Raw genomic sequence first — 12,777 nt, 5'->3', positions numbered from 1 at the left:
ATAGTGAAGTGGGCTAAGATCAGGTAGGGGTGCTGTATAGTATTTACAATTGTATGGAACAACAATATATATATATATAATTTACAGTAGTACTGGAACAACAATAATATGACAAGAAATACATGATTTGGATAAGCAGAATAGAAAGTACCCAATCAAGAGTAGTGTGTTATTGGAAAACAAGTGAAGTGAAAGAAGGAAAGCTAAAGTACAATAAAGAGAGAATAAGGAAAACCAGTCAAACAATGCAATTAAACAGATAATTAAAAGAGGACAACTAAACATATGGAAGAGAAATAAAAAAAAATACTAATAGCCCTGGCTGGCGTAGCTCAGTGGATTGAGTGTGGGCTGTGACCCAAAGCATCACAGGTTTGATTCCCAGTCAGGGCACATGCCTGGGTTGCAGGCCACGGCCCCCAGCAACTGCACATTGATGTTTCTCTCTCTCTCTCTCTCTCTCTCTCTCTCTCTCTCTCTCTCTCTCTCTCTCTTTCTCTCTCTCTCTCCCTTCCCTCTCTAAAAATAAATAGATAAAATCTTAAGAAAAAATACTAATAAAAGAAGTAAAAATAATGAGAAAATAATAATACACATAAACAATAAAATGCCAGCTCTATGGGATAGTAAAGTGACATTTGTCTCAGTTTTGGGGGTTAGTCTTGTGCCACCCCCTTGGGGCCTGTCTCTGGACCCTTTGTAATTCTACTTCTTATTGTCTCACTTAGGGGAAGAAAAAAAAAAGAAAAAAAGATAGAGGAAAGAAAAAAAAGCCTCCTGCTGACTTTAAGCCTGTTCAGCAACTTCTGCTGATCTTCCTGGATGCCATAGGAAGAGAGGGGCTGTGCTTTGATTTTCTCCCTTCCTATAGTTTTGAGAGAATGGGGACCAGGTCTGGGCCGCAATATTCACAGTTGCCCAGGTCCTCCATGAGCTGCCAGGCTCCAATCAGAGCCACTCAGCCTCTAGGGTGTGCAGCTCAAATCACCCTTGGGGTGAGCCAGCTCAGAGTTCCTTACAAAACAGCTGCCCACTGTTCTTAACAAGTGCACAGCTTTTCACACAGCACAACTTTCCAATCAGTCTGGAGACTATCCAAGTCAGGGTCCGACACGGTCTCATTCCTCCCTTTTCCAGATGTCACCTGGCACTTCAATTTCTCTGGTGCCAGGTCCACAGTCCCAGTGGGTGTATACTGCCTCTGTGTGTCTCCCACTTCATCTCTATTCCCCCAGTGACTTCCAGCATCCAGGACCCTCCTGGTGCTGGGCTGCCCTCCATTCTCTGGTAGGGGAGGGAGCTGGTGATCTAACTCTCCTCCTCATATCCTGTGGCAGGCAATGGGCCAGGGGGCCACAGCAGCCTTGGTGCCTGCACATATCTCAGGGACATTACCATTCCAGTGCAATCTCCTCACCATCTGTGTTTTAATGTCCTCTACAATTTTTGGCCTCCAAACTTGTGTAAGCTGGGATTCTGTTGGCTGTTCACTTTGTTCCTCAGAAGATCGACTAGGTGTTCCCGCTTGGCACAGGGAGAACTGGGGTCCGCTTCCACCTACCTCCCCACCATCTTCCTGCTTCTAAGATATATTCTTCATTTCTGACTGTCCTTTTCCATGCTGTTATAGTTCTTAGTAAATTCCCTCAGCATGCTTGCCTTCAGTTCACTCAGCTCTTTTTCTAAAGATTCCTCCTGTTTCATTTGGAGCCTTTGTGGTGTCTCCTCATTTTGGCTGTCTTTTTGTATTTGTTTCTATGTATTAGATACAAATACTGAAAAACTCCCAGTCTTCATAGGGTGGCCTTGTCTAATAGGTATCCTGTGGGACCCAGTGGTGCGGTCTCCTTGATCATCTGAGCTGGGTGCTCTAGGAACGTCTCTTGTGGGTTATGTGGGCTCTACTGTTGTAACAGAGTCATAGTTGCTGTTGGCCCTTTTCTGCTTGGCATTGACCCTTAGGCTGACTCTGAGGCTCAACCCCAACCACTGTGTGTGTACTGAAGGGTTCACTGATGGAACTGAAAGGTGCTGACCAAAAGAAAAACTAAAAATATCAAATATAATAAAATTAAGCTAAAATATTAAAAAATAATAAAATTAAAAATAAAAAAGTTTAACATTTTAAATATTTACAAAATTAAAAGTGAAATAAATAAAAATGGAAAAAATATGAAAAGAAAAGATAAAAGAAAAAAGAAAAGGAAGATGAAAGGGTGAAAATAAAGAAATAATAGAAACAAAAAATTGAAAAAGAAAAAATCAGGATTCACCTCAAGAGACTTTAGTGGGTTCTGCAATCTCCCTTTGGATATATTTGTGAAGTTTGATGGGTCCTGTTCTGATGTTGTCTGAAGCTGGACACTTGGCATGTTGGTTCTAAGCCCTTTGGGAGGGATTCCAGGGTAGAATGTCAGCAGGTGTGTGTGCCTGGCTTTTGGCAACCTGCTTGAAGCTACAAGTGATCCAGTTTTTGGCTGTCTATGCTGGACCTGGCTGTACTTGGGAAGGACCAAACTGTTCTCCAAGGTTGGCTTTTACCAGCACTGGGCCCAGGTGTGGGCCATATCCCAAGGCACCCCAGGATCCATCTCAGCCTGCCTCCACCCACTGGTTGCCAGCTAGACTTCCTCACTGGATCTCCTGTGATGGGGAGGTGCCCTTCAGACTCCAGGGAATATAGTGGGTGTGATTCCTCCCCAACAAAGCCACATGACCAAATTTGTCCTGGATTTTATGCTAGCCTTAGCAGGGCAGAGCCCCTAGTAGTCAGGCAGGTGGGGACTCCAAAGCCTGGAAGCCAGGAGGGTGTTTGTATTAGATCTTCCACAATGGGGAAATGCCAGTCTGGTTCATGGCAAAGTGTGGGTAGGCCCTGCTCCAAAGCCAGTTTCTGGCATTCCTTTAGTGTTCCCACTGCTATGCCCAGGCTATGCCTCTGACTCCTCCATAGGGCTTAAGATCCACCAAGTGGGGTAAATAGGTTCCAGAGGGTGGGGTAATTGCTTTCCTCCAGGCCAGTGCCACTTCCAGGGGGTTGCTCTGCCCAGGGAAGGTGGCTCCTGTGGTATCTGAGTATGACTCAACACTGGGATCTTGTGGTGATTTCCCCACATTTATCCCTAGAGCCATAGTCTCCAGACTTCCCTCAAGTGAGTCCAGTCCCTCTGCCCTCCCTCCACTGGAGCCCACGGTGAGTAGCTGTGAGCAAAATTGTGTACATTGGCACTTTAAGAGGGTGTCTGTATCTCCAGCAGACTCCTTGGCAGACAGAAACCCTGATCACTTTTCATAGTTGGCTATGTGCTTGCCTTTTCCTGGCTTTGGTGCTTTGGGCTGGGCAGCCTTACCCAGGGTTTAAGTCCCATGCTGCTCAGGGGCTGAGATATCCCTCTGGCACCTCAGCCCCAATCTGCCTGTGGGGGTGGGGCCAGCCCTTTCTGTGTCACTGCCCATGTCAGAAGCCAGTCTGCGGCTTCTTCTACAAACCCTAAGGCTCCTCTTCAGCTAGTCTTCAGTTGGTTTTCTGGTGTGATTGTGTCCCATTTAGTTGTATTTCCAATTTGGTCCTGGGAGGAGGTGTGTTCAGTATCTGCCTACTCCACCGCCATGTTAAAAAGCCTTTACTTCTGAAGTGTGGTTTTGTTATTTAACAAGTTTAAATAGCTGACTTGAAGTATTTGTTTGCTGATTTTGACAATTGAGCCCTCTGGAGGGCAGGTTCTGTTGCCACCTTTTCTTCCTGTGTATGGTAACTCTTTTTTGTTTATTTTCATATATCATAAATTTTTGTTGGAAACTGGACATTTTACATAATATTTTTGAAGCAATTCTGGATGCTGATCTCCCTAGTCCCACACCTGGGCCTTGTTGGTTTGGGCATGTTTATTTGTTTAGTCTTGGCGGGACTATTTCAGTGAGGTCTAACCCATATAGTTAGTGTGAAACTTCTGATGTCATTCCTTCTCGGGCACAACCTTGGGTATGTGTACAGTTACCCTGTGACAGTGGCTTTAGAAGGTCTCTCTGACTATTTCTCTGATCTCTGGGGCTGCCTACCTCTGTTGGTATCACAACCAGCTGGTAGTCTCCACTAATTGCTAGGTGATTGCTCTGTTGTTTTTGACAGTACATTGTTGTAGCATAAATTGTTTCACAGTCTTGTTTAATTGAATTCTGGCCCTTTTACAGAAGTAATCTCTGAAGGCAGTCTTCTTTGAACCTTGTTTAACCATAGGAGGTCTCTTCTTTCCAGTATCTTTCCCTGGTTCTCTCTGTTAAATTTAGATGGTCTATTTGTTGGTTTGTTCCTCTCAGGGAGATACCAGCCTCCCTTTACTTTCTTGCCTTCACAGCCTTCATTGTTTTGGACAGCACCCTTAGGTGTGAACTTCCCCATGATTTGTTTCAAATAAAGTCAGTTTCCTTGGGGAGAGTTTCTGAATTCTCTGTTCTCTGCCTCCTTCTGCCCTTGGGGAAATCCTGTTCCCAGTATTCCAGAGCTAGATAGGAGGGCAGCGGCCCCTTCCTCTTAAGAATGATGCCCCTGCTTTGTGAGTTGGATGCTGGATAGAGATGGAAGCCTCTGCCCTCCTTGGCTTGTCTCTATTGGTATGGGACCTCTGCCCTTAGTGGCGGGTGAACTGTGTTGAGGGCACTGCGGGTCCTAGTGTTTGATTGCTGGTCCACATTAGAGCTTCCATTCTCTGAGAAGGGGCTGGTGCAGGAGACACAGTTCTTTTTCACTGAGAAATAGTGATATTCTTGTATAAATTGTCCTCAGGACAGTTTTCAGAGACTGGAAATAGTTGCTTTTTAAAAAACAGTTGTCACCAGGCATGGCTGTCGCCCAGGGGACCAAGCCTGTGGTGCGCCTCACACTGCACACTGCTCGTCTGGCAGTCACTCTTCTTCTAACTGCTTTTCATCCAAGTCATGAGAAGTGGGGACACTTTTTGAAAACTGCTTGCCTGAATGTCTATTTCTAATTCTCCTTTATAAATAAATTTAAATTTCATAGAGCTTGTAAGTTCTAAATGAATATATAATTTAAGTCCGTATTTACGGATGTGAATATGGACTAGGTATTTTTCCTTAATTTTTAGGCATAAAATTTATCTTTGATGATTTTTATACTCTTTTCTTTCTTCCACATGAATTTTATCATTATTTGAAATTATGAATTTATTTTTCTAATCATGAAATTTCAGTTTCTGAAAATAAAAACTATTGATAGTAGGAAAAACTTAAGCCCTTAGGGGGAAAAAAAACCCAAGGTCACTGACTCTTAAAATACCACCCTGGTGGGCATGGCTAAGTTGGTTGGAATGTCCCATGGATGGAAGGGTTATGGGTTTGATTCCTGGTTAGGTCACATACCTAGCTTCTGGGTTAAATCCAGTTGGGGGATGTATGAGAGGCAGTCAAGAGCTGTTTCTTTCTCACATCAATCTTTATCTCACTCTCCTCATTCTCTCTCTTCTTTCTCTCTAAAAGTGATTTAAAAAAAAGTCCTTGTGTGAGGGTATATATATCCTCAATATATATATATTGGGTTGGCCAAAAAGTTCATTTTTTTAAAGATGGTTCTAGTAGGGATAAGTTGTCTTTAACTTCATTCGAAACAATTTTATTAGACTGTATTATGACAGCCATATCAGTATGCATTTAAAAATACTTACCAAACTTGGTGAATTTTTGTGTAGCCATTTTAATACTGAAGGTAAAAGAAAATACACAAGATTGCTGACATAGCATGCTTTATTATTTCAAGTAAGGTAAAGCCGTGGCTGGTGTGGTTTAGTGTATTGAGTGCTGGTCTGTGAACCAAAAGGTCACTAGTTCGATTTCCAGTCAGGGCACATGCCTAGGTTGTGGGCCAGGTCCCCGGTTAGGGGTATAGAGGCAACCAATCAATGTTTCTCTCTCACATTGATGTTTCTGTCCCTCTCTTCCTTCCTCCCTTCTCCTCTCTCTAAAAATAAATAATCTTTAAAAGCAAAAGAAAGGTAAAAATGCAACTGAAACACACAAAAAAAATTGTGCCATGTATGGAGAAGATTCTGTGACTGATCAAACTTGTCAGAAATGGTTTACAAAGTTTCGTCCTGAAGAGTTCTCACTGGACAGCGCTCCACCGGTTGGGTAGACCATTTGAAGTTGGTAGCAATCAAATAGAGAGATTAATTGAGAACAATCAACAGTATACCATGCAGGAGATAGCCGACATACTCAAAATATCCACATAAATACAATTGTTGATGAAAAAGAAAAATGTGTCTTTTATTTTGCAGAAAAAACATACAGACTTTTTGGCTGGCCCAATATACTGTTTGTGTACACACACACAACCCCCCCCCCCCATAGCCATCTTTAAATACTTTCATATCTATTAAAATAAAATCATAGAGATATTACATTAAGCAAAGAGAATTGTCTGTCATTTTGTACATCTTCTGTGACAATAGGAACTGTTTAATTAATTTCCACTGATTGATCACTTGTCTCCTGGAAGGTTTTTATGAATTCACTTTCCTGCTGTTAAGTTTGTTGTGCTTTAGATGGGTCCTAAGAGGCAGTTGTTTTTTTGTGTCTGGGTCAGAGTCTCTCCTTTAAATTTATGATTTATGTTGTTAACTCCCACCTCCATTCTCTGGTCTCAGAAATACAATGTTCTTCAGATGCTTGAGTGTGAAAATGATTTGGACAACTTTTATTGATTCTGCTTAGTTTGGTGGTTGGGGGATTTTTCACCTTCTCTTCATTTAGCCCAAATTCAGCCCATTAGGCCCCTTTGATACCTGTCCTACCTCCCTTTCTTCCTGACAGTTGTAAGGGTGCAATTCTAAGGCATAAAAGTACTTTAACAGTAAAAATGTAATTGTCTACATCCTTCTATAGCTCTGTTGCTGTGGAGACTCCTGATCTCCTTTCAGCATTACCTCACATTTTATTTTATTTTTTAATACTCACCCAAGGACATGTCCATTGATTTTAGAGAGAGAGGAAGGGTGAGAGAGAAAGAGAGAAACATTGATGTGAGAAACATCGATTGGTTGCCTTCTGTATGCTCCCTGACCGGGAATCAAACCAACAATCTTTTAGTGTCCTGGACAATACTCCAACCAACTGAGCCACCTGGCGAGGGCTTCCTCACATTTTTATTCCCTGTTCTTGGTTTCCACTTTTTCAAATTACCTTTAACAGGAGTGACTACAGTTTATGTATTTTAAAAGTATACAGAGGTGACTAAATACTAGGCTTTTCTGTGAAGAAGATTCACAGCAATGAAGAGATGACCATAAAATAGTTTTAATGGATATCTATCTTGAATGCTTATAAAAAATAAAGAAACCTAGTGTACTTACCTGACAGGGAAGATACCATGATAATGAAGGTGATTTTCCCAGGGTGAGGTTCAACCATTGCACTCCAGGTGTGCTGACCCCTGCGCTTTCCCCAAATGTGGGAAACTTGACTGTATGATTTGTCGTGGTGGGGGGTTGTACTTATACTCTCCCCTGGGGGAAAAAAAAGAAACCTAGTATAAAAGTAAAGGTCTCCCTATAATCCCACCCTGAATATAAACACTATAAAAGTAATGTAACATTCTGTAACTTTTTGTGGCAGCCCCTGCAGGAGCCCATGGTGTGGTCCTGGCACCTCCAGTGGGAACAGCACCAAGTTCTAGGGCTGTCCTGTTCACAGTTGGGTCTCCTCCACACAGTGCCACAGCCCTGCCCTGTGCCCATGTGGTGCTCCGAGCAAGAACAACCTCAGGTGAGAGTGCTGTCCTGCAGTCTTTGGCTAGTGTTTGGGATAATTGATAGTGACTTAATGAGGCAACTTAGATAAGTCACTTAACCTCTCTGGAATTCATTTCCTTTTTCCAAATGACATGGAAATAACTATTTTTCTTTACCTTAAAGGGTTTTAAGGAGTAAATAAGGCAATATTTGTAGAAGAAAAGACCTTCATGAAATAAAAGTACTACATTATATATTATAATAATATATATTATTACAGTTCAGTATAAATGTGACTTTTTGATGATGAAGCAGGTATGCATATATAGTGCTTCCTGACTTATATTGAAGGCTTATTTTAATACATCCAGTAAAGTTTTTGAAAATGATAGATTGTTTATCTTTGCACTTAATCATATACACATTTAGACAAGCTAATAGATTGGATTTTATCATTCATACTCTATAAATAAGTTATTAATACCAAAACCCAATGAGGTATCATTTGACATTACTTTATTTGTTTTTACTTGTGTTCTTGAAGTTTTTTTATGCTAAATAAGTTACTAATCAAGATTAGTAGATTAGTAAGCAAAGGATATGAATAGATAATGAGAGGAAATAGAGCTAATAATCTTGTTTTCAAGATATTAAAATTAAAAGTATTAATAAGAATATGCCATTTTAAGAAAGTAACATTTTATACCTTTTAACTAAACCAATATTTAAAACAACATAATGTTCAATGTTGAGGTTTAGTGAGGTCTCTGTGCTCACTCACAGCTGCTTTAGAAAGTGGTGGCAGTTCTTACAAAGAGCTGTTAAAAATGTTTATGATATTTGGTCTGTGGTAATCACATTCCTGTTCATAATACCACTTTGGAGTAGTAACCACAAATAAATCATTCAAAAAGTGGAAAAACTTTGGATTTTATTGTAGTGTTATTTATTTTATATATAAAAAACAAATAGTATAAATGCTTTCAGATAAGCATTATGTATTTAAATTTAGTGAACCACTATTGCATCTACTGAGTTTTATAATTATAAGGACTATGTAGAAAGAGGGAAATTATTATGCTATAAGTTTGTTTAAAACAGAATATTTAAAAACTGGCTGTAATGATGTTTATAAAATAGACATATAGACAGGAATAAAGGTGAACATGGCAAAATAAAACCTGTGCATATGTTCAGATAGGAGATCAGTGGCTTTCCTTTTAATATTCCCTTGTTCCTTTTATAGTATGAGTGGGCAGGGTGGCCCCTTGCCCTGAGCACTCACTCTGGGCCCCATGCCACTTTATCCTGTTTCCTTGCAGCGGGCTCCAGCAGCTCTGGAGGCTCCTTGTGTTCCACAAGTGGCCGAGTGTGTGTGGGCTCCCCGCCTGGGCCGTGCTGGGGCTCTTCGCCTCCAGGAGCAGAGGCAGCTCCAAGCCTGAGATACATGCCTTATGGTGCTTCACCCCCCAGCCTAGAGGGGCTCGTCACTTTTGAAGCCCCTGAACTGCCAGAGGAAACGCTGATGGAGGTAGAGGAGACACTGTTATGACATATTGTAATCTTGATACAGTAGGAGAACTTTCTAGTGATGGTGAAAGAGCAAAATGCTGTCAGAAGTTCTGAAGTCCTTCTCTTCAATGTACTTTTTCTTTTTATTTGAAAAACATTGCTGATATATTTTCAAAACAATGCTGGCCATGACACTCATCCCTGACAAACTCTGGTTGATAGGAAGTAACACATAGATTTTGTGTTCTTATTTTGTCTAAACATTTTATTTATTTATTTTTAGACAGAGGGGGAGGAAGGGAGAAAGAGAGGGAGAAAAACATCAATGTGTGGTTGCCTCTCATGCGCCCCCTACTGGGGAGCTGGCCAAAACCCAGGTGTGTGCCCTGACTGGGAATTGAACCAGTGACCCTTTGGTTCATAGTCTGGCACTCAGTCCATTGAGACACACCAGCCAGGGCTTTTGCTCTTAATGTTTTAATCTGAAGTTCATTTATTACTTACAGGACTTTTGAAGCATAATCTTTCTCCTAAAACCATAACTTTTTATTCTCAAAGCTTGTTTTTCTTTATAAGGTAAAAATAATACACTTAAACTCAGGTTTAAAAAAAACAAACAAATACCATAATGCCAGTAGTCACTAACATTGAGAAATAAACCTGCCAACCAGACTGGATGCTCACTCATATTTGTAGACCAGTACCTTTCCTCCATGGACCCAGTTCTACAGGGAAAAACACATCACAATCTGAAGCTTGTTGAGCACAAATCTAGAACCAGAGAAGTCAGTTTTATGATTCCAAAGATGCGCTAACACCATTCCTCAGTCTGGCTCTAGGAGAGCAGTCAGTGGGCCTACTTTGTGTCTCTTGACCCCTGAATACAATGCTAACTTTGTCTCCATTTCAGATTAAAATGATTATTTCTCCAGATCAACCAAAGAGTAAATTTACTCTCTAGGCAGGACCTCTTACATTTCTGTTTTGTGTGAGTGAGAATTAAATAATTTCACATGAAAGTTATATGGCATACAAAGTTTTAGTAGTGATTTTGTGGTAAGGTTAGTAGTAATTTTGAAAATGTGTGATACAGTCTGAGACTGGGTAAGCAATCTTCAGAGTTTTTTCAATCTTCATGAAGTTTGACATAAATTATGGTCCTGTGTGTGGAATGTCATTGATGTACATACTGGAACATACAGTTCAACATGCTGTTGTGAGCTGAGAGACTTTCAAAAGTTGATTGGTTTATTCTCCTGTCTCTAGGAAAATGATTCTCATACTTTTTTAACTATGAAAGGAGAGTAAGAATTTTAGTCTTATTTGATACTTCAAATTATAGCTAAAAATAAATGTCAAAACATTAGTTTTAGAATACCCATTTTTACTGCATGCTCTTGTGTCTATCTGTACTTCCCTCTCTAACTGAAAAGATCACAGGAATTTAGAGCATTGGTATTAACTAAAACACCACCAGAAATTAAAGTACTGCTGAAATTATAAGTCAGTAGAATTCACCAAAATATCAAGAAGTATGGTTTACTATACAGAATATCCTTATAATCTTCATATGTTTTATCATGTTTTTGTCTCACATATAGTGATTTAATTGTTCAGTATTTCATTTTTTTCTGATAAAAACACAGTGACCTCATATCTTTGGAACTTAATTTTGTGAGTGTTCTCATATATACACACAAACATGTGCTTGAATCATCCATGTTTGGTTTTATTTGTGTTTATTTTCTCACTAGTTTCCTGGGATTTAAAGTTTTCAATCTCCTTTGACTATTCTGATATTCATAAGTATAGAAAAATATTAGCAGTTCCATGTTTATGTAGGGAGTGTGCATTCTTCTTAACCTAAAAGTTTCTAAGATGAGTTGGCTTTGCTGCAGCGAGAACACACAGATGCCTTACGCCACCTGAATGTGATGCTGATGTTCACTGAGTGTGTGCTGGACCTGACTGCTGTGAGGGGCGGGGACCCAGAGCTCTACACGTCAGCCGTCTCCTTGTACCAGATTCAGGAGAGTGTGGTTGTGGACCAGATCAGCCAACTGAGTAAAGACTGGGGGTAGGTGCCTCCTTTGTCATTTATTTTGAGGTTCTTTATGCTTTCCACAAATTCAAGTCTGAGATAGAGGACTTGTCATGCACTGAAGATCATATCTCATTATTAAAAGCTTCAAGGAAGTATTTCATTGGCTCCATTTCACTACATGAGCCAAGACCTGGGGATTCTGCAGCACTAGTGTTGCCTTTCCCTGTGAAGTATACTGGTCAAGATATTTCATGATAAAGATATCATTTTGATTTTTATCTGAGTGTATCATTGTATTCAAAGTACACACATCTTTTCCCATGCCAAAACTTCCCCCTTCAGGAGTTATTTGTGCATTAAAAATGTCAAAGAGAATGATACTCCCTTAGAAAGGCTATTTTAATGATGCTGTGATGTATAAAGATCCAAGTCTGGCATATGGTTCACTGGATAACCCTTTGCTTGTTGTCTTCTGGCACAGGCGGGTGGAGCAACTGGTGTTATACATGAAAGCTGCGCAGCTGCTAGCAGCATCGCTGCATCTTGCTAAAGCCCAGATCAAGTCCGGGAAACTGAGCCCATCCACGGCAGTGAAAGAAGGTATGTGTGGAGTGCTTGAGCTGCCCTCTTTCCTCTTACAACTAAGAAAGTTTTTGATGAGGTGTCACTGTTACTGCATATTCTTAAATGGGAAAAAAAGCTGGCTTTTCTGTTTTTCTTGTTTTTGCCACTTAATTGATACCGAGAGCAAAGTGCTTTATTCTGTCTTTTAAATAGAAAGAGAGAGCATTTGAAAGAATCTGATTTTCAGTGATTTTAAAATTTTTATTTTTTGTTTGTTTTGTATTGTTGACACTATTACAGATGTCCCCTATGTCCCCTCTTAACCCTCCCCCACCCAGCTCCCACCTTCCTTCTGGCCTTCACCACATTGTTATCTGTGTCTGTGGGCTATGCATATATGTTCTTTGGCTAATTTCTTCTAGTCTCCCCCACCCCCCTCCCCTCTGCAATCTGTCAGTCTGTTCTGTATATCCATGCCTCTGGTTTTCTTTTATTCGTCAGTTTATTTTGTTCATTTGATTTCACATATAGTGAGATCATATGGTATTTGTCTTTCTCTGACTGGCTTATTTCACTTAGCATAATGCTCTCCACATCATCCATGCTGTTGCAAATGGGGAGAGGTCCATCTTTTTACAGCTGTGTAGTATTCCACTGTGTAAATGTACCACAGCTTTTTTTTATCCACTCATCTACTGATGGGCACTTGGACTGTTTCTGGATCTTGGCTACTAGAAATAACACTGCTATGGACATAAGGGTGCATATATTCTTTCTGATTGGTGTTTGGGTGTTTTGGGGTATATTCTCAGAAGTGAGGTTCCTGGGTCATAACACAGTTCCATTTTTAATTTTTCAAGAAAATTCAACACTATTCTGCACAGCAGCTGCACCAGTCTATATTCCCACCAA

At 40.4% G+C, this 12,777-nt stretch overlaps 1 protein-coding gene and 1 non-coding gene across 5 annotated transcripts in view; both read left to right on the top strand.

Moving 5' to 3' along the window:
- ULK2 (unc-51 like autophagy activating kinase 2) overlaps positions 1 to 12,777 on the top strand; it is a 112,514-nt gene that overhangs the window by 83,961 nt on the left and 15,776 nt on the right. For all 4 annotated transcript variants that reach the window (XM_045824094.1, XM_045824093.1, XM_045824092.1 and 1 more), the window contains 4 exons: positions 7,630 to 7,779; positions 9,068 to 9,276; positions 11,156 to 11,334; positions 11,783 to 11,901. In XM_045824094.1, the coding sequence (XP_045680050.1) occupies positions 7,630 to 7,779; positions 9,068 to 9,276; positions 11,156 to 11,334; positions 11,783 to 11,901 (657 nt within the window). The remainder of the gene's footprint in view (positions 1 to 7,629; positions 7,780 to 9,067; positions 9,277 to 11,155; positions 11,335 to 11,782; positions 11,902 to 12,777) is intronic.
- On the top strand, positions 7,360 to 7,523 carry LOC123809541. Its single transcript, XR_006784019.1, has one exon. It is a non-coding gene; the product is annotated as a U1 spliceosomal RNA (small nuclear RNA).

Source organism: Phyllostomus hastatus, unplaced genomic scaffold (assembly GCF_019186645.2).
Source record: "Phyllostomus hastatus isolate PE091 unplaced genomic scaffold, TTU_PhHast_1.1 phas_scaffold_55, whole genome shotgun sequence".
In the NCBI taxonomy this organism is placed as follows: domain Eukaryota; kingdom Metazoa; phylum Chordata; class Mammalia; order Chiroptera; family Phyllostomidae; genus Phyllostomus; species Phyllostomus hastatus.
The sequence above is the reverse complement of the archived record's forward strand: the minus strand, read 5'-3'. Positions and strand labels throughout refer to the sequence as shown.